The 26,907-nt window shown below is 46.5% G+C and overlaps 1 protein-coding gene across 8 annotated transcripts in view; it reads left to right on the forward strand.

The window, feature by feature from the left end:
- The window catches only part of LOC116940906 (band 3 anion transport protein-like), a 72,331-nt gene that overhangs the window by 25,562 nt on the left and 19,862 nt on the right, over nucleotides 1–26,907 (forward strand). For 7 of the 8 annotated variants that reach the window (XM_076066155.1, XM_076066152.1, XM_076066151.1 and 4 more), the window contains 8 exons: nucleotides 16,234–16,396; nucleotides 16,863–17,188; nucleotides 17,287–17,420; nucleotides 18,455–18,657; nucleotides 20,428–20,555; nucleotides 23,538–23,721; nucleotides 24,534–24,669; nucleotides 25,465–25,657. In XM_076066155.1, coding sequence (XP_075922270.1) covers nucleotides 16,234–16,396; nucleotides 16,863–17,188; nucleotides 17,287–17,420; nucleotides 18,455–18,657; nucleotides 20,428–20,555; nucleotides 23,538–23,721; nucleotides 24,534–24,669; nucleotides 25,465–25,657 — 1,467 coding nt within the window. The remainder of the gene's footprint in view (nucleotides 1–16,233; nucleotides 16,397–16,862; nucleotides 17,189–17,286; nucleotides 17,421–18,454; nucleotides 18,658–20,427; nucleotides 20,556–23,537; nucleotides 23,722–24,533; nucleotides 24,670–25,464; nucleotides 25,658–26,907) is intronic. The other variant, XM_076066156.1, reaches the window with a different exon arrangement.

Consider the following 26,907-nt stretch of genomic DNA (forward strand, 5'->3'; position numbering starts at 1 on the left):
CTGCACAGATGCCATATTTTCTGTCCGTTTGCTACAGCAGAGGTGTGGTATCCTAGGTATCATAGGCCTTGACCTGGTCAAGGCCTATGATACCATCAGTAGGCCTGGGCTCTGGGTTGTTCTTCGTGCTTTTGGAGTCCCTGACCCTCTGCTCACTATCATTAAGGACCTTCATGATGGTGAACGGGCCCGGGTAAAACTACGTGGCCGGGAGTCCGAGCCATTCCCTGTACACCTTGGGGTGTGACAGGGATGTCCTCTGGCTCCCACATTATTTAACATCTATTTTGACCACGTAGTTCGTGAAGCCTTCAATAGCTGTTCCGAGGGAATATCCATATGGTACAGATATAATGGGAGGCTGATCGATGCCCGGGTGCGGTCAAGGGCTGGCTCCCTATTGCTCAACCACATTATGTATGCCGATGATTTGGTAATAGCTGCTCATTCGGAGGAGGAGTTGGAGACGCTGCTGCTAAGACTGGAGCGTGCCACTAGGAGATGGGGCCTTACCATCAGCCCCTCCAAAACTAAGCACCTGCCTGGGTTTTTTGTACCATCGGACACTCCACCCCCACAACTCCCAATCGGTGATGGGGCAGTTGTGGAGAGAGTGGAGAGTTTCCCATACCTGGGCAGTGTGCTTATGACCGGCTCCAGTTTAACAGCAGAGGTCTCACTCCGAATAAGTCGAGCGGCAATATCTTTTCATCGGTTGCGTAACGCTGTGTGGAATCTACCTGGTCTGTCTCTCTGCACTAACCTTCAGGTCTTCTCGGCCACGGTCATTCCCTCCCTTCTCTACGCTTGCGAAACGTGGATCCCACCTAATGGAACAACTTTGCCGGTTAGAAACATTTAATAATAGGGTTTTTCCCCTTTTTTTCCGGCAACAAAACTGAAACCTTTTTACGAGGATTCATGTCGGCATTAACCACAATACCTGCAGTCAAAATGCAAACAAAAAAACATACTATGATAATATATGCATTGTCCTTGAAACTGATTGGTCCACACCAAGGGACGGCTTTCTTTTGAACCTCGACCCAATTGGTGCTCGACCACATGACGCCAGAAGGCGTACAGGTCAAAGACAATGCACTATCAAAGTAATGAGGGCTCGGGGTGAGCATCTACATCATTAGACCTCCTTTGCCAGTACCAAAATGTAATAATAGGGTTTTTCCCCTTTTTTTCCGGCAATAAATCTGAAACCTTTTTACGAGGATTCATGTCTGCATTAACCACAATACCTGCAGTCAAAATGCAAATAAAAAACATACTATGATAATATATGCATTGTCCTTGATGCTCACCCCGAGGGCTCGGGGTGAGCATCTACATCAGCATCTACATCATTAGTTCTGGCAAAGGAGGTCTCCCCGAGCCCTCATTACTTTGATAGTGCATTGTCTTTGAGCTGTACGCCTTCTGGCGTCATGTGGTCGAGCACCAATTGGGTCGAGGTTCAAAAGAAAGCCGTCCCTTGGTGTGGACCAATCAGTTTCAAGGACAATGCATATATTTTCATAGTATGTTTTTTGTTTGCATTTTGACTGCAGGTATTGTGGTTAATGCAGACATGAATCCTCATAAAAAGGTTTCAGTTTTGTTGCCGAAAAAGGGGAAAAACCCTATTATTACATTTTGGTACTGGCAAAGGAGGTCTAATGATGTAGACACATTTAGGCTGGCCTGCCTACGATCCATCCTGGGTTTAACCATGCTGGATTGTGTGAGGAGCTCACAAATCCTTGAAAAATCTGGGCAAGGTCCTATCGGTGAGCTCCGGCAGGCAAGGCTGCGTTGGCTGGGTCATGTAGCCCGCATGCCCAGCCACCGCATGCCGAAACAGCTTTTGTTCGGCCGGATCGAGGGGGCTAAACGGGCGCGGCACGGGCTAGAGAAGAGATGGAGTGATGTGGTACAGGAGGACGTGGAGCTGAGTGGACTTGCCGATGACTGGTACCAGCGGTGTCAAGATCGGCCTCTGTGGAGGAGGCTCGTGAAGGACGCTATTGGGCAGTTGGAGGCAGTCGTCCTCCAACAACAACGGAGGGCGACTGACATGCTTTCAACAAATGAACAATTCATCCCTTAACCAAAACTTCTTTATAGTCGGTGTCTCCACATAAATACTGTAATAATTTTTTTTTTATCCAACAGCTTATTGCCTTTGCAGATCGATATTTTCAAGCGGCATTTGTGTAGACAAAGCAAACTGACTCTGCTGATGAGACCCGTGAGGTTCACAGCCAGCTTGCTTAAACAACGAAATGCTTCTTGATACTGTTGGTTTTGCAAGAAAAACAATGGACTTGTAGAGTAAAACATTTGAACTATAACCCTGCTTGGTGTGTGAATGCGCATTGCAAACGTCTGTTTGCAGAAGCTGCAGGATGCAAAGTTAATTCTGAGTACCTACCAATCCGTTCAGTGTTTTTTGCGTCTATGCCAAGCACATGTGACAAATAACAGCGTCGCATTTTTATTCTGTACGTCTTGTGCTCGCTGGCCTTCACCGACACGCCAACACACGCAGTGAGCTCATTTTGTCAACCGATATACAACCTCCCCTCCGTCCTTCAGAAGCATTGCCAAATGTCCGATCTGATTAGCAGAGATATGTTTTAATTGCATCTTTGTTTAAGGCTGTGGCTTTTTTTTTCTCCCCCAGAGCAACTGCGCAAAGTATGCGCTGCAGTAGTAAAATTGTTGTTGCTGCTTGTGTCATTGAATATTTCCGATTGTGTTCACACTTTGTTGTCCTTTGGGGTGCACAGAAGACCCGACCGTTTTCCTGTGTAAATTAAAATCTGATGTTGAAATATTTTAACCGAACCCAACTTTGATGAACCCGTAACAAAATGAGTCACCGGTTGTGCAATAAAGCTTCAGTATTTTATCAGGCGTAAAAGGTCAAGTTGCAGCCCAACCATTACCTGCTCACGCTCCTGATCAGGGAAGAGTCCGGAGTAGAATTTCTCTAAACAGCCCCCTAAGAGAGTATTTTGATCTACTCTTCCACACTGGACAGATTTCTCGGGGGAAAAAACTGTGGGAGTAACCACATTACCCCACCCACAATGCGACCTTGCGATGGGCCAACTGTGACGTCCCGATGTATACTGCTAAGGTGGACAGCAGAGGGATGGATTTAAAGAAACATGCCCCACTGGTATCAGTTGACACGAAGGGAGATCGAACCGGCGACCTCCTGATTGAAAGTCCAGTGTGTGAACGTTGACAACATGGCTGCGTGCATTATGAGCCATATTTTTTGTATGTTTACTGATAGTTGCATTGTTGTAGTGCTGCACTTGAATATTGCATACGTGTACAACAGGTACATACCAATATTTTGAGAGAATATGGTTAAAAGGGGAAGTATGGTAAAAAACAACCCATACTTCAAGCCGGCAATTGCATTTGCTTTTTGACAGTGTTTGCATGTAGTTTAGACTGGAGTGTCCTCAGATTTGCTCTAAGCGTTATGAGGAATGCATCTGGTCGACACTTACGGTTGGGGTGGGGGGTCAGTCGTGAAAGAGGGCAGCGGCAATTACATTTTTTTGGTGGCTTAGCACAGAGAGGCGTTACGCTTGAAACCCGACAGGTTATCCAGTACGGCATCTCTTGGCTGTACCAAGGCGAGAGCTGTTGGCGAGCTTAGATTAATGGCGCCCCCACTATGAGCTGCATGGTCGGTTTTGCGCTGGTTTAAGCTGGACACATTCCGACAAGCAAACGAAACCTCAAATTTGCTTCACGCGCACATTGCGGTTTGCGCTGAAGAATTGTGTTTTTGCCACGCTCGATGGCGACGCTATCGGTGATGGACTTTCAAGTACTTTTTCAAGTGCTTATATCCTTTGGGTTTTGTTATTTATGGCTTTTATTTTAGAGCTGGTGGGTATACTTTGCAGTAAATCCATAATTATTTCTTGCAGAGCCTTTAGGACGTCTCAGGTGACAGCAAAATTCAAGTTCAGCATCTGCAGCACGCTCATTTTCATAATATTTAAATGAATATAAAAATGCTGGTTTCAGACAATGCTGGTTTCTTCAAATATATCTGAACCAGAGCTTCTCATTTACAATTCAGTAGCCTCATTTTATGGAAACTTTGCGTTTTCCTCTGTTACCGTGTGGAGTGTTGGAACCCTGTGAGGTGGCAAGAAGTGATGTCCAGTGCTCCGAATAATGTGGGAACCCGACATTTTTTGCGTTAGTAAAACATGGATTGAAACTATGGCGACCCTTTTCGCCTGTATCAAGATATTGAATGATAACCACGAGTACTTGTGGTAAAAAAAAACGCAAACGCATTTGCTTTCATAATGTTTGCATTGTCCTTGAAACTGATTTGGCCTGCGCCAGTGGCGGCTTCCTTAATTGCCGTGTCCCATCAGTGCTATAGAAAAAGTTCCACCAAGAGTCAAAGAGTACATCATTAATACTGGCAAAGGGGAGGTCTCATGATCTGGCTGCTCACCCCGAGCTCTCAATGTCCTGATAGTGGCATTGTCTTTGTGCTGTTCGCCTTTTGGTCTAACGCTGTTTGAGACGAGGCTCTAAAGAAAGCTGTCTGTGGTGTGGACCAATCAGTTTCAAAGACAATGCACGCACTGTCAGAGCATGTTTTTTTTGTGTTTGCATGTTCACCACAAGCAAATGTGGTTAATGCAGACACGATTCCTTGCAAAGGTTTCAGTTTGGTGTTGTAACATCTTAACACCTGTTTTATTGCCAGAAAGGGGAAAACCTTATTATCATGAAGCAAATCTTGTTGCATTTGTTTACCACAAGTGTTTGTGGTTGCGCAGACTCAATGCCTTGTAATTGGTGTCTCTTTGGTGTTTGGACATCTTAACGCCTGTATTTACGTCAGAAAGGATTAGGACTTTTATCATTGAATATTAATTTTATTTGGCATTACAATGTAATGCGCAATCATAACCCACAAGCAGTGCAGTTTTAGTTTCTTTTGAAATAAAAATTACGTGCATTTTTCTTTTTACAATAAACTTGTTTTATTATATTCGCATTGAGAAAATGTATTGGGTTTGTAAAACCTGGTTTTTGGACTATGGTGCAAACTTTGTGTACAGTACATTATTCCTAAGTAACATTGCATTTAACATTTACGTATTTTTTTGAATGCATGCTCCATAAGTTAACATTCAATATTACGTGGTATTTCATGAAAATAACATTACTTAAAAATAATGTTGCAATTTATCCCACTGAAATACATATCACTCACTTAGTGTCAAAGTTGGAGGATAATTTACTCAACTGCCCAGAAGCTAGTCAGAAGCCCTTAGGGATATGTTTTCATCTTCTTTGGTTCTTTCGGTAAAGTCACGTAGAATGAGAATAAAATAATAAATTGATAAAATAGAATAACACAATAATATTCTCTCTCATGATGAAGGCCGCTTGTGTTGTGGCCGAAACGTCGTGAGAATATTATTGTGTTATTTATTTTTATCAATTTATTATTTTATTCTCATTCTACGTGACTTTACCGAAAGAACCAAAGAAGATGAATCCTTGCAGTCACGAAAGCTTTAAATCGAAAGATATCTGTTTATTTTACTATTTTTAAACAGAAAAATTATCTTGAAAAAGCTACACCTGACTTCTGGAAACCTACAAAATACAAGTCCTTGTGAAAGTCACAGTGTTTGTATTTTTCCTATGCGAGTTGCCGTACTTTCCACCATCATGGCTCCGCTCTTGGCTTTCGTGGCACCCCGTTCTCGCTTGTGCCAGACACATTCACCTTTGTGATTCAATCCTCCAGTTCGTGGAATCACATGCGTAAAGGTAACTGATCATACCAGCACCAAGTCTGAGCCTCGTGAGCACCCCCAGGATGTAATTGAGACGCATTGGCAGGCGTGCAGATGTCCTGATCACTTTCCCGCACCTTAAACCGATTACATAACAGGTGTCATTGTATCAGTGTTAATTGTGATAATTATTTTCGGATTAAGCAGATAATAAAAGAATCAAAATGAGGAAGGAGCTGTATTAAATAGCTAGGCAAGGTGAGAAATGGAATACTCTACTTAAAGTTGGAAATATATCAGTGATAATAAAAAATCGAATGTATACAGCCCTTTGTTAGTCCACTACTATATGGAGGCCTCCCTATGCCGTTTCAGTCATGGGTGTTTGACCATAATTCACCACTGGTCAGTTGGAGTTGGTGAGAGGAGGAGCCCAGGACCGGTTAAGCTATCGCTCACCACAGCCATTAGCCGTGGCTGGGAATCTAACTCAGGTGGGCAGATTCAAAGTGCACCACTGCATGCGACACGAAGGCAGCCAAATGCATCGCTTTGGCGAATTGCTGCATTGTTGTTGATGGAGGTATTGGTGAGTTTCCATCAAACATTGGACAAAAGTGAACAATCGCCAACATGGGATTTGTGCCAATTGAAGAAGCATGGAGTTGAATGGCATTAACCGTAACAAATGTAAGCATCTATATTTATTCTAGATTTAAAGCTTTCATGACTGCTAGGATCCATACTCTTTGGTTCTATTGGGTAAAGTCACGTAGGTAAAAAATAAAATAACAAAAATCACGACGTTTCGGCCACAACACGGCGCTTGTGTTGTGGCCGAAACGTCGTGATTTTTGTTATTTTATTTTTTACCTACGTGACTTTACCCATCTATATTTACTTGATGTGATGCTCCATCAAGGCTGAAAGAAGCTACGGAAAGACAATTGTCTAGCTCTCCGATGTGTTTTAAGGTCATACCGTGCATTCTTTGGCATGGTGTCAGATGTTTCGGCTACACGTGCGGGGAACTTGTACGTCGGAGAGCTAGACAGCTCAAATGCAAAAACATACGCAGCAGGAAAAGGTGATTTTATTCCAAAATTCGTGATTTGATATTTGTATGCCATGTTTCAGAACAATGTTTCTGCCTGTTATTGAAATCCAACTGAATCAAATGTTTTGTTAACATTTTCATTCATTCAACACCTAATGTTGGCAATGATTCACTCAGACTTGCACCATTACATGCTGTAATTTAGCAGTGCTGCTCGCTGACTGGCGTTGAGAAATGGCATCGCTGCCCCGTGATTTGTGGCTCATTGTGCAATGCCTTGAACCACTGCCAATTCTCACTATGTTGTGAGATTACCCAGGGTGCCTTAATGATAGCCATCATCGTGGCTGTGAGTGTTATTATCCAGAGTGCCTTGTGATTAAAGACCATGAAATATACACAAGGTACACGTGTACAGGAACATCACCTTTGTTGTTTGGGTTAATTGGTCACACTTCACCACAATAGTCGATGGGGCTTGGTAAAGTTGGGGATCAGAGACTTGGGAGCATAGAAGTATTGTATAACAATGGATACCGCCACACGGTTTTCCGCAGCCTACCATGTAGCCCCACAAAGTAGATGGTGCTATAAGTAATGAAGTAATTATTTTGTAATTTACAACCGTTTGTTTATACACTGATCGGTGAAGGTCTTCCCATGCTGTGCTGAACATGGAGATTGACTTATACTTCATTACGCTGGTTAATGTGGGTTATTAAGGTGGAGTCGGAGGGGGACAGTCTGAAAACTGGTTCAGGCATCACTCACCAATGATGTTAGTTTTCTGGAATCAAATTCAGCTCGCTGAGGTCATAGCGCGGGGCTGTAGGAACTGTGCCACTGCTCCGCACATAACGCCAAGAGCAGTGTTAATAATCGAACAACTCGGTATCCCTAGAGGTATCAGTCTTTGCCAGTATTTGTATATTTTTTATATTACGATATTAGAGGGTCCAACCTTGCAGTTACTAGCTCGCACCGCTACTGGCAGGAGAGTCTTTGTGACAGGGGGCTCGACTGAGTCCCTTCTAGAAGGTATATGTCCTACTTTTCCATGCTGGTCAGGCATCATTGAAGAGGTGGGAGTACCCATACTTTACCCCACAAAGCGCAACCTGGCAATTGTGACTAACTCTGCTCATGCAAAGCCCAGCGATATTTTAACTGGTTCTAGCCCCCCTTTCCCTTCGTAAACCTGCACAAACCAGCATGGGGAAGTATGGTCATACAATCCCTATGACCAAAAAATGGCATAGGAAGGCCTTCATCCCGCAGTGGAATAGCAAGGGATGAATATTCTTTATTATTGCTTGAACCTTGCAGGCATTCATTTGTGCAAAAAAAAAGATTTGCTGCTTTAAATAAATGTAAAAGAGTGTTTTAAATAGTCATTCTCCACCTTTTTGCTTCGATTCGTCGGGTGTGTGCATATGGGGACATCAAGATGCGTAAAAATCGGCGCCTCTTCGCCGCCATGGCACCCAAACCGTAGCCGAAGAACTAACGTTCCAGGCCGTGAGCATCGTCTCCTTCATGGGGGGCTCGCCACCGGCTATGGCCACAGAGATTTGTGTTTGCGTTTTGCCCCGTTCGGCGAGTTTTGCCAAATAACAATTGTGGCTGCCGGTTTTTGATAGGCTCCCGCGAGCTATGTGGACGCCCGGTTTCCGCAGCCGAGCGCGTAACAGGGTTGCGGCAAATTGGCCACGCAGACGCCGGCCTGGTAATTGTATAAAGGGAGAGCCCCCTGCGTTGCGGGCTGCTCGTTCGGTCGCCCGGGAGAAGTTGGGGGGATTTGAGGGGCCGTCGTATTCATGGAGTGCATTCCGTATGCCTCTGCCTCTGTAAGTGCTCTGCGGATTGTGGGCCCCCCGCGTGGGCGTTCAGATTGTGGATCCGATGCAGTCCCATCGCTGTCTGTTATAGTAGCTGTCTGTCGTGGCCATCTGGTGTTTATTTTAGAAGTCCGGTGACCGGTTCTTGCCTTCTTGATTGTTTTGTTTAATATGACGTTGGCTACTCTGCATGGGTCGGTCGGTGGTGCGGTGGTAAGTTCTGTTCCAGGTGCCTTACAGCATTTTTGTCCTGGCACTTTTATGGCCGTTTGTTCTCATTTTTCGCGTTAGAATTATACAGCCATATTCTAATTCAGATTTTGGCAGGTGCTGTACATTTTTGGGACTGCGCCATTACCGTGTTGTGTTTTATTATGAAAGTATTGCCGGTGATTATTTAAGCAACTCTTCTTTTCCACGAATTTGTGTATTTTTTGATGATGGGGTTTATATTCAATTTAAGTTCACTAAAATCGGTTGTAAGTTGTTTTTATACAAATGTAGGCCAAGAAGACGCAACGTGGCCATTTCAAATGACTTCCATTGTTTTCTCTCTGTCTATGACTAAGTCACTTGAATGTGTTTCCCTGATATGAGATGTGGGAATCTATGCAATGTTTAGCCTGGATAGTGCTTGAATAGGCAACTACCATGCACAGATTACCAATAGGCAACTACTGGGTTGTGCTACTTTGTGGGCAGCAGAGGGCAGTGCAGAAATATATTGCTGTACTGTGCTTCTATGCTTCCATGCTCCCCATCTTCATGAACCCGTACTGACCAGCATGGTGCAGTGTGGTCGCATAACTCCTATGAAGCACAGAGTGTGGGTAAGCCTTTATCCAGCCGTTGATTGACAAAACGGCTGTTAATGTGCCTCTCCCTCGCAGATATTTGTTTAACTTTATCTTTACTCTTTGGTTCTATTGGGTAAAGTCACGTAGGTGAAAATAAAATAACAAAAAATCACGACGTTTCGGCCACAACACAAGCGGCCTTAAGGCCGAAACGTCGTGATTTTTTGTTATTTTATTTTCACCTACGTGACTTTACCCAATAGAACCAAAGAGTATGGATCCTAGCAGTCACGAAAGCTTTAAATCTAGAATTAACTTTATCTTGCTGTGTGCAGTGCGGCGTGCCATGGAAATGTCTGAGTCAGTATTTGAAAGTAGTTTTGATTGTTACTTTACTCTAGCAGTGTTTATTATCCTAGGTATGCAGTGTCAGTTTTAACTGAGTGTGATAACCATCAATGGCTCATTAAGAACTCAACAAACTGGTAAAATTGTTTACATTTTGCAAATACGAAGCAGCCACAGACCTTACCTGTGGTAGTAGACCAATAAAGAATGATGGCGCATTCTACCACACTCTACGTCTTCACCCCCGTTCTATATAGGTAAGTGTTTTTGTTTTCTGTGCACCCCCCACCCCTCCTCTCCTCTCCCCATTAACCGGATAATTGAGAGTTGATTTTCCATCTCGTTGTTTTTCAAATCAGACCTGACTCAACTTTTGTGGCAGGCATTCGAGTCGGGGAGGCCAGACAACAACCACCCGAACTCGACAAACGGAGCCTTAAGCCCGTCGTTCCAAAGAGCAACTTCGTCCAGGGTGTGGACAACTCATCCGATTCATTTCTATTTTTAATTGACGGCATCGCCCGTTCCGAAGTGCAGCGGTGCTCGTCAAAACGATGCTCAAGTTGGCAAGCAGGTCGCACACGGCGCCGAAGGTGCCGTGCATAACAAGGCGGAGATCGCCTTACGTAACTTGGGGGGGGGGGGGTTTCCCCCCTCGCAGTCTTTTGAAGTCTTAAGTCTTGCGTGCTGTGCTCTAATGAGAGCTTAACTCGGCGATGTGTTGTGGCGGCACTGGCATTTCATCACTCGGCCACCACGGGGGGGGGGGGGGGGGCCCAGTCATTGTTCTGTTTTTCTGTTCCCTCCTGTCGGCTCACGAGTGACACTGGGGCGGAATGACAATGTGTCCTTGTACTCGAGTGTGGATTCCGATTTGCGGTGTCGTTTCTGTGTTCGTTCGCGTGAAGTGCCCAGGACTATTTTCGCTTTCCCTCTTGAACTTTCCTGTAAAAAAACAAAAGCGCCGTCTCTTGTCGTAAATGCAGGTCGTTGTTTATTTGTTAATTTATTATTACTGTCTTCAGTTTTGGGACCCCGAGGATTCCCCTCACCTCGCTCATCTCAGCAGATTACTTTGGTTCTTTCGGGAAAGTCACCTACGTGACTTTACCGAAAGAACCAAAGAGTATGGATGCCTGCAGTCACGAAAGCTTCAAATCACGATTACTTTTATTTGTCCACATTCCTCATCGTCCTGCACCCTGATCCGTGTATAAGTATTTGGGGTCACTGTTGTCTCGTGAAAGCACATTTCCTCGTCGTATTCCACATTCTGTGACATGCATTTTATTTATTCATACCTTAATGGAGCTGTTCACATTTTAGTAAATGCTTTGTAGTATATTTAATTACGTTGTATTAATTCCTTGCTTGCTTTTTGAGAGTTTTGCATGGGACAGTAGGCTGATTTTTCATGATGGACTCATGCTCAGCCCACATTTGCTTGGAAATTGACAAATGACGGTAATAACGTGTGTATTTTTTGGGTAAAAATTACGGACTTGGCGATGCACAGATTAATTTATGTATTCCTTAACCTCCTAATACCTGCATATAATTACATTTGTAAAACCCAATGTTTTTTTATTTGTACATATTGCATGTGTGTAGTGGATTCAACTGAGTCGCAGACGTATTCTTTGGAGGCAACACATTTATTGATACCAACACACTCAACACAAAGTGGTCACTGCCCCTTTACCAGATAACACCCTATGGTGGTGCACCACCAGGCTAACTACACTAATTACACCGTAACTAGCTACGTAACCACCAGGCTAACTACACTAGTTACACTGGGAGTAGCTAAAACGGACCGGACCCCAGCTTGGGTCCAGGTCCACGTGTTGGTGACTTCTTCTTGGATGCAGAACGTGTAGATCTTCAGATGACAACAGCAACACTGAACCCCGGTCCCTCTCGGGGACTCGGTTTATATGCCCGCTGGCCGTGGCTGGCTCCGCCCTTGGCCACGACCACCTTCTCGAATCCTCTGGCAGGATCTCGCCCCGGCACGTGACCACCCCCAGCCCCCACTTGGGGCCCCTGTGTAGATCTTACTCGTCACGTGCCTTCCAGGGTCAACCAGAGTGCCATGGCCTGGGGTAACCTCATCCCGTGGCTGACACTCTCACACTCCATTCTGTAGGAGTCAGCGCTGCACGCCACGCGTGCTGCCACTGAGCGCTATGACCTAGCGCTCACCGAGCCCCCTCTGGGGCTGGTACTACACCCACATATACGGGGTGTCTGCTATGGCAATACATCGCACGCCGCGCCACGCTTAGGCCGGCATTACCCAGTGACATCCACGATGTCGCTACATACGTGATGTCCACGATGTGAGTGCATCGCACGCCGTGCCTCGCGAGAGCCGGCATTACCCAGTGACTTCCACGATGTCGCTACACACGTGATGTCCGCGATGTGAGTGCATCGCACGCCGTGCCTCTCTAGGGCCGGCACCACACAGTGACATCCGCGATGTCACTACACATGTATCCGTTGCATCCACTAAAGGCCACTACATTCACCAACAAAAATAATATATTTTTTAATCGTGACAATTCATTGAATCACCACGGTCGGAGTGAATCACTCCACCACTTGGGAATTCACTAATTACCGACCGTAAGGAAACATCCATTCACTCATGAATCTAAAGTTCCTTCATAGATGTAGATGACCTAAATAATATAATCTGCTGGGGAAACTTAAGCTCAAGTCTGTCAGGATTGTACTTAAAAGTTTCTGGTTAATTATTGTGTTTGCTTAGTTAAATTATCTTTATTTTTGTTCGTAAAAGAATGTAGTCTTGTTTTTGTTTATGTTTTAAACCAGTTCCCTATACCTGTAACATGTAGAGCACAGACCGATACTCGCTGTTTGTATCACGACCCATGTAACCGTGATTATATCACTAAGATCTGTGCTGGACAACATTTATTCTATCGCAGGATGCTCATGAAACCAAGATTAGCAGCTCATTGGGCCCTTGCTGCTGAAATCAATAAAATAAAATAAATCTGAAATCACTTGTAAACATTTAATTGTGTGGCCAATTAGTCCTTTTTTGTAAATAAACAATTTTAATTGATTTATTTGATTAAAAAAACGTCTTAACATGACATTTTGCAAAAAGGTTAATGTGGATTAATAATTTGTGTTGTCATATTTTTGTTTTGTTTGTTATTCATTAAATTGTGTCTATAGCCTGGCGTGCGAAATATAAACTCCCATCTGTCCCTCGTGAATAATCATCGTCGAGTCCACTTTCATTCTCTGAGTCACACTTCTCTCGACTATGGTAGCATCCTGTCACATGCCCTGTTTCTATCAACATTGGGTGAAAAAAACATCTAAAAAGTATTTTTTTTACATGTGTAATGTAGCACTCAGAGACACTGTCTGTATGTATATATATTGTCTATTATGATCCGTCTGACTCGATGGCATGTTAACGGGTAGACGCGAGTTGACTGTACAGTGGGTAACTTTATGTAACTGATAAACGACGTTCACCTATATAGCTGGCTGACTATATCGGAGCCGATGGAGTAGCAGCTACAGCGACGATATATAATCTCCCTCTGGTCTTCCAAGACGACAAGGCGACCCGCTTCCCGTACTGTCCTTACATGACCCTGCCTGTCCCTGTCGCTTCAATGATGATTTACGGCCACTAGGCCTGTCCTTACACATGTGTCTGTGTAGGTATATCATGAGGTATGGGGTGAAGCTGTGGCGCAATGATAATAATTTACATTTATAAAGCACCCTTAAACAATCGTTCTCGGGGCGCTATAATGGCAAGGTGGAAAATAGTTAACAACCAAGTCAAGAATTAGTGAGAAAGACGGTTGAAAATAACTAAAGAGAGAAAGCCATTTTAAACATATGCGTTATTCGTCGCGATTTGAAGATTTTTTTAAGTGTCTCGGAAGTCCTGACCTCAAAAGGCAAGGAGTTAGTTTGGGTACCGCAATTGCAAAGGCAATGATCACCCCAAGTGTGAAGCCTAGACCGTGGGACATTTAGCAATGCACACTGTCCACGGTCAGCTCGGTGTGATTCACACACCGCGCTATGAACCTGGCGACCTGAATTTGAATCCCGGCCACGGCTATACTGTTAATGGCGAGCAGTATCTGAATGGTCCTGGTCCCCCTTCACAAATCTGCATGAATCTGCACGAATCTGACATGATGTGGGGAGGCTTTAATCCAGCAGTGGATTGACAAAGGGCTGTACGTCTATTCAATTATGTATCATTGAGATGGATTATGAGTCTCCAAACTGGGCGTTGCCAATTTGTGATCAATTTAATTCAAACCAAAAATTGTCCAATCATACATGACCAGGCTGAGCTTAATAATGCACTTCACCTGAGAACGTTATGTATTTGCGATTTGCCGTCTGGAATCAAACCGTTACTCTTATCGACGTTGGCAAAGTACTCTCACCATGGCCATTATGAGACTCCCACGAGCGACCCAATCCCCTACTTTCCTGTGACTGTTGGTGTCTGTTGAGTTTAAGGGGGGCCACAACAAACTATAAACAAATATCAAAAGAGCGCTATGCAGAATGAGTAACAGTACGATCTGCTTTTTATCCATCATGCATTCTGCTCTCACCCCTTCTGGATACGGGGAAAGGCTGCGACATCCGTCGCTTTAGTTTTGCTTGTTTTTGACTTTACTATGAGAATTTATATGGGGAGGGGGCTGAGCCTTCAGCAAGGGAGAGTTGCTTGTGGCACCTCCATCCTCGATCTCCCCCCCCCTCCCCATCGCTATGGGGCTGGTGGGAACACCGCCTTGCGGGAACAAGAGCGTTCACTCTGGAACACAAGTTTGGTCGCTGGTATATCAGCCATTGTGAATTTGTGAATCGAAGAGTGTCCTTGGTGTCCCTTTACATCGCACAACGCGCTTGTCGGACCGCTTAACAACAACATTTGAGCTGCATGTATTGTGTTTCGGGTGCGCGGTGTGTGTGTGTTTGCACGTCCCCGGCATGAATTGATGGAGAGAAAGACATTTAGTGTGCTCGCGCAGTCCATATTCACCACGCTCGTGTTGGTGTTATTCATATTTTCGCCGACTGACACAAAAAGTAAACATGTTTTTAAGCAGTGACGTAGCTCTCAATGTGTGCAGGTGGCACAACTGTGCCAAGCCCTACAGGGGCCCAGGCTCCCTGTCCATTGCAGTGGGTGTAACGGACAGGTGGCGTCATACCCCACCACGTCATGCCAATTTGTTTTGAGAGAAGAAAAGGCAAAATATATTAAGTGAATCGACTCTTGTTCTTCTCAGATGACCTTACAAACTGTGGCCCTTGCCTTTGTGAAAACTCACCAAGGTTTCCTTTCCCCTGGTTTTCACCACCGCCACCTGTGTTACGGAGCGGCCCACCTTGGCTGTGCCGGTTTTGTTGTGCCTATGTGCATGCGATCACACACTCGCCTCCTCCTCCAAGTGCACAAAGACAAAGATCCCGCATTGTAGCCTTAACAAACGGTTGGGGCAAGTGCTCTTCGCGAACACCTAATGAAGGCCTGCACAGCACACGAGGGGGTGATTGGCCAGCACCACGCCCGGTCACCTTTGTCTCCCTCGTGGCGATGTTTACACACCGCACCGGGTACTCATTTCAGTCCGAGTCGACCTAGAAGAGGCCCAGTACTGATCTTCTTTGGTTCTTTCGGTAAAGTCACGTAGAATGAGAATAAAATAATAAATTGATAAAATAAAATAACACAATAAAATTCTCACGACGTTTCGGCCACAACACAAGCAGCCTTCATCAGGTGAAGGGACGAGACTGTCTGGAGGACAGCGCAGCTTGTGTTGTGGCCGAAACGTCGTGATAATTTTATTGTGTTATTTTATTTTATCAATTTATTATTTTATTCTCATTCTACGTGACTTTACCGAAAGAACCAAAGAAGATGAATCCTTGCAGTCACGAACGCTTTAAATCGAAATAGGCCCAGTACTGGTTCAGATAATTGTCACTGGTGTTGGCCGTAGGTGGCAATCGAACCCGGGCCACTGGGTTTGTATGGCAGTGCGCTTACAGCAACATGATCCTCCCCTCATCGTCATGCACAGTCGTGTCTCCCTGCATTTCTCCATGTGAACAAATTTCTTTAATTGTGCTTCAGGAGTGTGCGTTCTGGTTAGTGGTTATTTGGATGGTGACCACCAGTGCACACACAGTGTCGTGTGCAGATGCACCACCGGCCAACCGTCTGTCGGCTAAGCTGTAACACAGGGATCCTTCAAAATTTCACGGTGCCTCGAAAGAGCACCTTAGCTTGGCACATTCACCATGGTGACATCACTTCCACACTTCGTGGTGAATAGCGGCCGTCACTGTTGCTGCAGTCAGAGAGGTGTGCGGGGGCCTCAGCTCCGCTGGCAAGAGGAGAAGAAGAGGACCTGGGCCGGGCCCTGTCCCGGGATCGCTCCTTCGATAGCATCATCAGCGATGCGCACGCCACCCTGCCCGGCGACGTGAGGAGGAACTTCAACGAGGACGACTACCAGTGTAGGCGACTCCGCACTGGGCAATGTGCCGCACAGACCAGAAATCAGACAGCGAGCTCCACGTTTAATACGTAGGGTTTCGCGTTCAATGTTTTCAGTAATTTCCCCACGATGCTTTTATACAGCATTTGGAGATATGGCTGAATGTAGATACAATATAAATCCAAAATATTTTGCATTGTTTACAGCAAAACCTCAACGTAACATTTTTCAAGGTACAGGAGCCAAATTTAAGGTTAGATGTGGAAAACTTTAAATCGGAGCACTGACTGTAATTGAATCAATGGAATACAGTAAAATGCACAACAATATAACAAGGTTTCACTGTATTTACCATTGCTTAAGTGAACTCAAAATATACCCTGTCGCAGCATTACGTGTACATTGGACTTTCTCATCTTTCTGGGTCTATTATATTCCTTAATCGTTTTGCTCCGTGCTCCCTTGTCCCCCCGCTTACCCCGCAGACCACCGCCACTCGTCTCACAACATCCACAAGGCGTTCTCCTCGCACCTCCCCGCCCTCTCGTCTCACCGACGCAAGGGCCATGGGGCGCCCCAGGGGGCGGCCGCTGCTGGTAAGGCAGCGCAGCGACGCGGCAAGGCCCGGCCGCCCGACACCCCCACCATCGCCGAGGGTCAGGAGGCGGACGCGGCGAGCCCGGTGGGGGCGACGGATGCCGCGATGGAGTTCCCCGGGGACGCGGAGCAAGGGGAGCAGGCCGCCCATCTTGAGCAGGAGTGCGAGCGCAAGGCGGGCGACGGCTACAAGGACGCGTCTTCTCCCGTCACCGTACGTTTCCCGATCGAGCCGTGTCGCCACGAAGTTGCAGCCTGGCCATTCTGCCGGTGGTGTGAAGTGGCCGCGCGTTGCTTTTATCTCGCCCGTAGTTCAGCCTAGGCGATGACGAGGAGGAGGGCATTGGTGCGGCTTGCGGAGACGCCCGGAAGGAGGAATCTCCCGAGGACGATGGGGAAAAACGGCGGCGAGCGTCACCCCAGCGAGCAAACGAAGAGCATGAGGGGTGAGCAGAGTGGAGATGATAGCCACAACATCCGAGTGTAAATTCTAACTCGGTCTACCCCCCTTCACACCTTCGCTAGTCTGGCAGTTACCAAAATATGTCTTGACCTTCATGAACAAGGAAGCACAAGTTCCACCTGAGGCCCTATTATTCTCTTTTTAAAAAATGTAACAGACCGTTAAATGTGAGGTTTTTTGCACTGTGTCATTAAGATGCATAAATATAACGAAATTTGAGTAAAAAAAAACCACTGTTCATGTGTGTGTGTGTGTGCGCATTGCTTCTAATGGGTTTCTTTGGTGAAGCTTGGAGAGGTGGGGTGAGGTGAGGTGCTGCCTGCTGACACTTTCTCGATTCTGCGTGTGCGATGAGTTGCAATGCCCATTGTGTGCCCCGCAGATGTAAACCTTGCTATTACTGTGGCCTCAAGAGTAAGAGGCTAAGTAAGATGAGGAGAAATTGGTATGAGACACGCGCATAACGATAGCTGGTTCTGAAATATTTATGAGCTTTTCACGGTAGAGAGCGCGTTACCGTTATGAATGGGGCCCGGTGTTTTGTGCCTCACGTGTATGATGGAGTATTAGGTGCATTGCGTTGCGTCTGTTTTGACTTCAAGCGGAAGAAGAACAGAGAGGTATGCCGTTTGTCCGCCAACTACGTGACCTTGTCTGCTGTGTAGGTTCTTGCGGCCGTGCCGTATAGCTCACCGACGTGTTTTCGGGCTGTACCGCACGACTGATTTGCCACGACGTCCGACATTTTTATCCACGTACTGGGGGAGCTCCTTCAGTTTCTAAATAATCTCCCAAAACGTGGCATGTTGTCCAAGGAACTTGCTTCGCGTGCCCGGAACTTCTCCCCGCGCTGGGGAGCTTCTGCAGTTCTCCAGTTCCAGTACGTGGAGCGACACGTCGGACGTCCTGCCGAACAACGCGCGTGGGTCGGTACAACTTGAAAACGCATCGGAGATCTGCGCTTGACGTCGTCTTTGGCGCGGCGCTGTTTTGTTTTTTTCCATGGCGGCGGTGCAGCGAGCGGGCACGGGCGGCGCATGGCGCGTGCCGCGCGGCGGTACCGCCGCCGTCGTCAGGGGCGGCGGCCCACGGCTACAGCCTGAGCTCGCGACGCCGCATCGGCAGCATGACGGACACGGGCAGCACGCTGTACGCGCGCGTGCCCACCGACGAGACGGAGGCCAGCACCCTCGGCAACGCGCACCTGGAGCACATGAAGAGTGAGTGGCGCGTGTGTCTCTGTGCACATGTTGAACTTCTTTCGCGCAGCACGTAGCCAACCGTGCTCATCGGAGGTGTGGGGAAACTAAACACAATAAGCAGTTTCATCTGACCTGCTGCGGCCTTCCGCGGAACGTCCAGGGACACGGGGTCGTACGCGATTGTTCTCCCGTGGTCATATGGGAACTGCTCTGTAATGATGTGTAACTCTTACGTGACGCCATTGATGTAATGGTGGCGAATCACTTACGCAACGTGTTCGGTAGCCATCCATATGTAGCGGGCGACTGCTGTTACCAGAGCTGCTCCTACACTGTTGGCTGCTCTGTGAGCTCGTACGTGAATTTAAATTATTAAGTTAAGCTGGTTCAAGAGTAATTTGTTCTATTTATTTTACGTGCATTGCGTACGTTGGTTTTTGGCACAACCACTGTGGCGATGTCACTGTTACTTAGTGGCAAATATCAGCTGCTGTTGTTGCTTGTGCTCGCATTTTGGATACATTAATTATTAATATATATTTTTTAAATACATAATTAACATTCTCCGATTTCACACGTTACACTCCTTACATTCTTTCCAACAAAAGTGTAGCCAAGATTGAAACATGTACCATGATGTTATCTCTTACGATTTGAGTTACAAAAGAAACGGTGCAAAAAAAAAAACCCCCACAAATTTCCTTGGAGTGAAAATTCAATCGAGTCCCTTCACACACCCCCACGGGAGTCGACCGTACCCTGCGGCCCCTCTCCCCCCTATCTCGCCGATGACTCACCGCGCCGCATCATCAACAATTAATAGCGTATCACGTTGACCGCACGCAAATTGTTTGTATGGATGGCGTGCAGTCATCATGATTTTTTTTTCCCTCACGTCCGAAATTAAAAGTCCGGCTGGTCGCTTGCGCACGCGCGTGGGAGCGCTCGCCACTCGCCGCGCTTTCGTTTCCATTGCCCCGTTTGAATCGACGACTTCCCTGGCGGTGATAATCAACGGCGAGCTTTGCCGGCTCGCTCCTTCGAGGTCGAATGCCTCCCCCCTCGTTGCATGGGAGGGCGGCCGTTTTGCGACGTTGGCTGCGCGAGCAAAGGTACGGCGGCGGCCTGCGTTAAAAAAAGCAACCGCTCACGCGCGTGTAATTTAAACGCCTTTCAGGGGGAATTTAACCCAATGAAGGTAGATGTTCTCTTTGACTTAAGTACCTAAGTACGCATTATGCAAAATGCAGCCAAAAAAGTTGCCATAATTCCCTTTGTCCAGGAAAACCTCAACGAGTCTTAAGACTCTGCCTCAGGAGGGTCCTGTTGTATTGGGATTTTTATGTCAATTCCATTGTTTAGAAGGAAATTGTAGAACCTGGGGAAAACCCACACACCTGGGGGGATAGCAGTGAAAGCTCAGCACGGATGGTTTATGTTTGCTGTCCCAGAAACTCAACTAGATCTGCAAAACATTTTTTTAAAAAATGTAATGGAATCTTTCAAAGTGTGCGCAGATGTTCAAAAGTAGAGGTTCTTTTGTAGAACTCCCAAAATTAGGCATGCGCTCGTAACTATTTTAAAGATTCTCAGACAATCATAGAAGACCTGACTTAGTGTGTTTTATTTTACCCAAACGCACTCAGCAGCAAACTGGAACATTTTCCAGACTGAGGTGCGCCTGTTTAAGAATGATGGAAGAGTAGCTGAGAGCAATGGCTGCCTAACTTTTCTGACCTTTGACCCCCCCTCCCCCCCGGGCTCTCTCTCTCCCCCTCCACAAGCCAGGCCACCGATTTGAAGACGTACCAGGGGTTAGGCGTCACCTCGTCAAGAAGAGTTCCAGGTCGTCGCGTGCTCACAAGGCTCACTCCAAACCGGGTCCCAAGAAGCTCTGTGACCGCCGGCCACACGAGGTGCTGCTTGTGCTGCTGTTAATGTTTCTATTGCTACTGCTGATCTGCTGTGTTGTGCTATATTTTTCTATGTTTCCACTGCTGTTGCTGCTGCTGCTATTGTTGCTGCTGCTGCTATTGTTGCTGCTGCTGCTATTGTTGCTGTTGCTATTGTTGCTGCTGTTGTTGCTGTTTTGCTACTGCTGCTTTTAGTGCTACTGATGATATTCCGTGTTCTGTTTTGGTGGTGTTCTGCTGTTGCTGCTGCTATTGCTGCTGTTGTTGCTGCTGTGCTGTGTTATGGTTTTCTGTGTTTCTGCTGCTCCTGTTACTGTTTCTGACGCTGCTGCTTATTCTGTGTTGTGTTCTGGTGGTGTTTTGGCGTTGCTGCTGTTGTGGCTGTTGCTGGTTGCTGCTTCTACTTTGGTTACCGTTGATATGATGTTTCGTGTTGTGGTGTTCATGTGCTGCTGTTGCTCTGCTGTGTTGCTCTTACCTCACGGTGTTGTGCTGATTGGTGTTGCGCGGGGTGTTTGGCTGTCCCTGCTGTTAGTATTCCGCAGCGTAATCGAATGCATTTGCCATTTAACGTAAGGTCACGCAGGAAGCCGTGCCATTAGAAAATGTACGTCCGTCTGGTAAACTGCGAATTGCAACATCTCTTTGAACTTTTGAAATGTTACTTTGGTTCTCTAGTATATCTGAACAAACGAAATGCATCACGTAATTTTCGAAAACGAAACGAGCGTGTTTTACCAGAAAATTACACGTGCTCTTAGTTTTAATGAAGACAGCACATCAACCAAGTTGTCAAGCAGACACTACCTGTTGATTTTGTCCTGCTCCGCCTGCGATCATTATGGCTACGACAAATTCATCCCAAATGCACCCGATATTGTTGAATCTCAGCAGCTGAGCAGGCTTGAGCCTGGTCGGTATTCGGATGGATGACACCTGGGGCTTGCCTTGAGGTGTTGTCGGCTTCGGGCCGCATGATGAAAACCCAGCATGCACGATGGGTTTTCACTCTCTGGGTTTTCTCTCTCTGGGATCACTGGTTTACTCTCCCATGCCAAACACTTACTAATGACATTGGCCAAACATCTTGATGCAGGACCCTCCTACAACACAGTCAGGGAGACCCTTTGAGGCTTTTCCACATAAATGGCATTATTATTTCCCAATGGAGGAATGGAGAATGAATAACACTTGGACTGAGTGTTGCAGTTAATCGCCAATCCATGCTGGCAACGTTCTGTAGAAGGCAATTAGTGTGTGCATGCAGTTGTTTCTGTTTTTTTTAATTACATAGGCGAGCGGTATCTAATTTTCCACTTGCGTGTCCGGCCACTGCAATACACTGTTTCCTATTGCACAGGCTTTGATTGGTTCCTAAGGGGTTTTAAACCGTGAAATTAAATAACGGGCGCACGGTTGGCCGACTAACAATCCAGCCCAGTCTACCTTATGCGTGCATAGCAACAGCATTACCATGTGTTTTCATTAGCAGACCCGATCATATTCCAATTATACATTTGTTGTTACAGATTATTTTTAAATCCTCTTTGGATTGATATTCGCTTGATTATTTACATTTTTATTTCTGCTCTTTATCATTAATTTCATGGAAAATATCACCTTTGATAGTGACGTTTTTGTTGTTGTAAACACATTTGTTAACCGGACGCGGTAAGGCGCTCACACAGTGTCAGCCCACTGCAGAGAGAGCGAGAGGAAGCGGAGCAGGTGAGGGTTTACAGGCAGCGTTGCTGACATAGACTCGGTAAGAAATCGACGTTAATAAGAGGTGCGCTACAGTTACGGGGCCACCAGGGCTGGGGCTGAACGGGCATTGCCGCGAGTGGCATTCTTGCTGGCAAATGCTGCTTCCTATCCTTGTGCCGGGACTTTCGGCAGATGCCGTGTTAAACCTCCGTCATCATTGTGGCTCTGTCTCTACTTAGGTTAACTTTACCCAGTCGCGGTCTTTTTCTCCACGGTCCAAAATCTCATCTCATCTCCTGCTCTCTTGCTGTGGATTTGCTCTACAGGCCAGGTTGCGAGCAAAATAATGTTGTTACTGCTCGGCGAAATGTTTTTATGTTTGTCCTGTTAATTATATTTCCTTTCTTTGTGAAGTTATATTTTATAACTTAATCCCAAAAAAAACCTCCTAATTATTTGTGCATGTGCATGCCAAAATTTCTTGACGTATCTGTTTTAATGGTATCCTTCTCGTTTCCCTTTCTCTTTGGTTTTCTTTCACCAATTTCACCACCACGTTTGCATCTGCTTTCCCTGGCACCTGCTGCAGGCTCGCCTCTGATCCCTTGCCCTGGCTAGGCTGTGAGGCCGCAATACCCTTTGACCCGCTGTACATACTTTTTCTTCATGCTCAACTTGTGTTGCCTGGTCCCCCCCCGTAAGTTCCGCCTCAATATCTTCCTCTCCCTCTTCTTTTATTTTCCTCTCCTCTTTCTCCTCCCTTTACCATCCTACTCAGGTTTCTTTTGCATTGCATCTCTTTTTATTTTAACCTCCCATTTGTTCACGTGTTTATTGTTCCCTCTACTGAGTTATAAGCATAAAAGCCACACCGTTTAATAATACAAAATCTTTTATAAACGTTAGAATACTTGTTTTCTGAAGAGAAAAAAAAAACTGGCACTCAAACATATTGCCTTGGCCTATTTTCTTCGATTGTGCGGCCTGTTAGCCGATGCAGGGTATTTTGTGACGGGCATCTGCTGCTGACTTACGCAAGATCGCAGAGTTGGCAAGTCATAATTTTTCACCTCGTCCCGTGTAGCGATTGATGGGTGCTTCTGGGAGAGTGTCGTTTCATATCCAGCCACGTGTCCTCTCCTGTGGAGAGAGCGGGCGGACGGGTGAACGGACGGTCGAGCGAGCGTAGGGCTCGCACCGCTGGTGGCGCACGGAGCCATGCTGCTCCTTGCCGCTTCACGATGGTACGTGCCGGGCCCCGCCCCCGGGCGCGTGCAGGTGTTCGTGGAGCTCAACGAGCTGGTGATGGACCCGGCCCGCCAGGAGCTGCAGTGGAAGGAGACGGCACGCTGGATCAAGTTTGAGGAGGACGTGGAGGCCGAGACGGACCGCTGGGGCAAGCCGCACGTGGCGTCGCTCACCTTCCGCTCGCTGCTCGAGCTGCGCAAGGCCATCGCGCACGGTAACGTCGTCTTTGCATCGTCGCTGCGCTGATGATTGTGTCATTGTGCGGTGGGGCGGAGGGAGGGGGGTGATAATTTCGTACGGCACTTTAAAAGCAACTGGTGAGTTTTATAAAAGTGTAAGTTGAGTTTGGAAAGACGTTCGGTGGAATCTGGGGTTGCCAGACAGATTCCATTTGAACCTCCTGCAAAAGCACATGTAGGATGATTATCCGTGGTGGATTGCACTTCACCGAAGTCACAATTAGGAGTTCAAACTGCTGAGTTTCTGGATTTGTATTTGGGTTTTATTTACTCATTCAACATTTTGATTTGTTGAACTCGAACCTGGTTTTTGTTGTGCTATTTAACTTTTGTGTTTTAGTTTAAACCAGTTGTCTCAAGTGTAGTTGATGGTCTCAGCTTCTTGGCCAGGTATGACTGCACAAATAACTTATTCCAGCTGTAAAAAAATGGGTTGATTGCCATGTAGTGAAGACGTTGGAGGCCATATAAAAAAGCTTCCCCTCATGTGGGTAAAGAGACATTGACTAGTGCAGAGAACACTCGTTCATTCCTGCTTCGTAATCTGCTCCAAGATGATCATCTGCTTCCAAGCCTAGTTTCTGATGTAAGGTGGTGCACCACTATATGTGCGAGTTATAAATGAAATGCGTTTCCTGTCTCGGCACCACGCCTGTAGCACAAATGGGAATACAAATAAAATAAAACCCAAGAATGGTCCAAGCACAGTACGTGGCATCCGTCTGTTTGTATCGCCATATCGCTGTAACATCCTGCTCTCGTACGTCTCGCGTTCTCGGCCGCGTAGGGACCGTGCTGCTGGACCTGGAGCAGAAGAGCCTCGCAGGCATCACGCACCAGGTGGTCGAGCAGATGATCATCTCGGACCAGATCACGGAACAGGAGCGAGCGAGCGTTCTCCGCGCCCTGCTGCTCAGACACAGGTGCGCGTCGCTAAGCAAACTCCACGACCGCTCGCTCGCTCGCACACAGGCAGCGGACACAGGTGGGGTAACAAAAGAAGAGTGAGTGCAGTTCTAAGACAATACAATGACTCGCACACAGACGGGCAAGTGCGGTATAAAATACAAGGGCTTTTTTATCGGTGTCATCGCCCTTGTGGGTCATAATAATTATTAAGAATATTTATTTATACTGGAGGAATCCGATGAGCTATGAAGCTCTTATTCACAGATGTTCCGGTCAGAACGTTGCAATAACATCAGATCGTTTCAGCAACATTCCCGACATCACTATTGACTGCCCCTCTACTGAACACTTTGTTGAGCAATATTGTTTATTTTAGAAGATCTGGCCCTGAAGTGATAGAGTAATTTGGGCATAGTTTTGGGGAGCAATGGTGCAATGATTGGTGCACTGCAACATGAAAAAGCAGTGTCCCGAGTTCGATTCCCAGCCACGGTGAATGTTGTAGAGGAGGGATATCTGAACCGGTCCTGGGCACCTACCTCTTTCCACCAACTCACACTGACTGGTGTGGTGAAGTATGGTCAAACAACTCCCACAACCAATGCGGAGCGGGGAGGCCTCCATCGATCAGATCAATGGATTGACATAAGGTTAAACATGACTTTATCTTATTAATTCACTCGCTAAGCCATTCCCCTCTCAGGAAACGCACATCAAAACTCGGGAAACGCACATCAAAATCGCGGGCTTCATTTCAGGACGCGTGCAAAGAGCGGCTCCCTCTGGGAGCGCGCGTGCGTTCTCCACAGGCATCCCAACGACGCGAAGGAGACGACCTCCTCCTTCCTACACCGCAACGTCTCGGCGGCGAGCCTCAGCTCGCTGCTGTCGGGCACCTCGGCCACCAGTGCCCACGGGACACAGAACCACGCGGGGGGCGAGCCGTCCGTCACCCAGCCCCTCGTGGGGGACGGCGCCATCGAGATGAGTGATCTGCAAGAGGTGGGAGCCTCGCACAAAGACAAATATTCCCCAACCCCCACCCCCCACCACCACGTAGCCTACGGAGGCTGTTGGGGCAAGTGCTATTAGCGAGCACCTATGAAGGCTGGCATGGCACTCGTAGGGGAAGGTGGCCCAGCATTATGCTGGTCCGCATTTGTCTCCCCAGCGTGCTCGTTTAAGGTGCACACACACGTTCCTGGGTGTGCGTAAGCGCTCAGCAGGCATAGGCTTGAAGTCCTAGTCTTACCAAGCTTTGCTATGAATGCAGCATCTCACCACTTGCTTGCATTGCTGGGACAGTCGCAAGTCAATGTAATTTTCTCTCATGTAATGTTATCGTTCAAGATGATGAGATACCTGGAGCCCCCCTGAGTCAGACACTGAAGTGAACTGGTGGCATTGACTCAGAGTTGTTTTATGTGTACAGTAATATTTTAATTGATAAGGTCACAGTCGCCTGTTCTAATGCATCAATAAATCAGATGGCTCTTTCATCTAAGCCTTAAAGCAAGATGAAAAGTCCATGATATAGCTCATCACTTTGGTATAGAGGACATCAATAAACATGATTTAATAATCGATTGTCCTATAAGCTAAAATATGAACGTTGAATAAGGTGGCAGTGTACATCCATAAAATTAAGGCTGCATGCATCAATGCTTGGCTCGTTAAATGCTAACACTGAAATCTGTTTTGTGTGATGTGTTTGCAGCAGCTTCGTTACATTGACCGGCAAGACCATAGGCTGACATTGAACGCCTCTGTCTTAACATCTCTTTTTATTCTTGGTTCTTTTGGTAAAGTCACGTAGAAGGGAAACAATAAAATAATACAAATATAAAACAATAAAATTCTCACGATGTTTCGACTGCAACACAAGCACTCATCATCAGGTGTGAAAACTACAGCAAGAAAATTTGAAAAAAGTGGCGTTTTTTAACGTTAGCACCACGGAGAGCGATTTGGCAGTTTGTTCAGATGGACCAGTCCATCTATGTTCGGAAAAGAAGAGGGGAGAGACGAAAATAATGGATGCGGTCTGAAAGCCACCGTAAGCGTGAACAATCAATTAAGACCCGAAATTGTTTATCAAATCCTTCCAATGATTGCTAAGCCAGAATCCATCTTCTCGGTTGAAATTGTCTCTGTGTTTGTATATGTGGATAGCCTCATGAACGAATCTCTCATGGTAGCCAGATGGCTTGCAAAGAACCTGTCTTGGAGAAGTCAATGTCATGTGAGCCTAC

Source organism: Petromyzon marinus, chromosome 10, assembly GCF_048934315.1.
Source record: "Petromyzon marinus isolate PM22_M1 ecotype Great Lakes invasive population chromosome 10, UKy_Petmar_22M1.pri1.0, whole genome shotgun sequence".
Taxonomy (NCBI): Eukaryota; Metazoa; Chordata; class Hyperoartia; order Petromyzontiformes; family Petromyzontidae; genus Petromyzon; species Petromyzon marinus.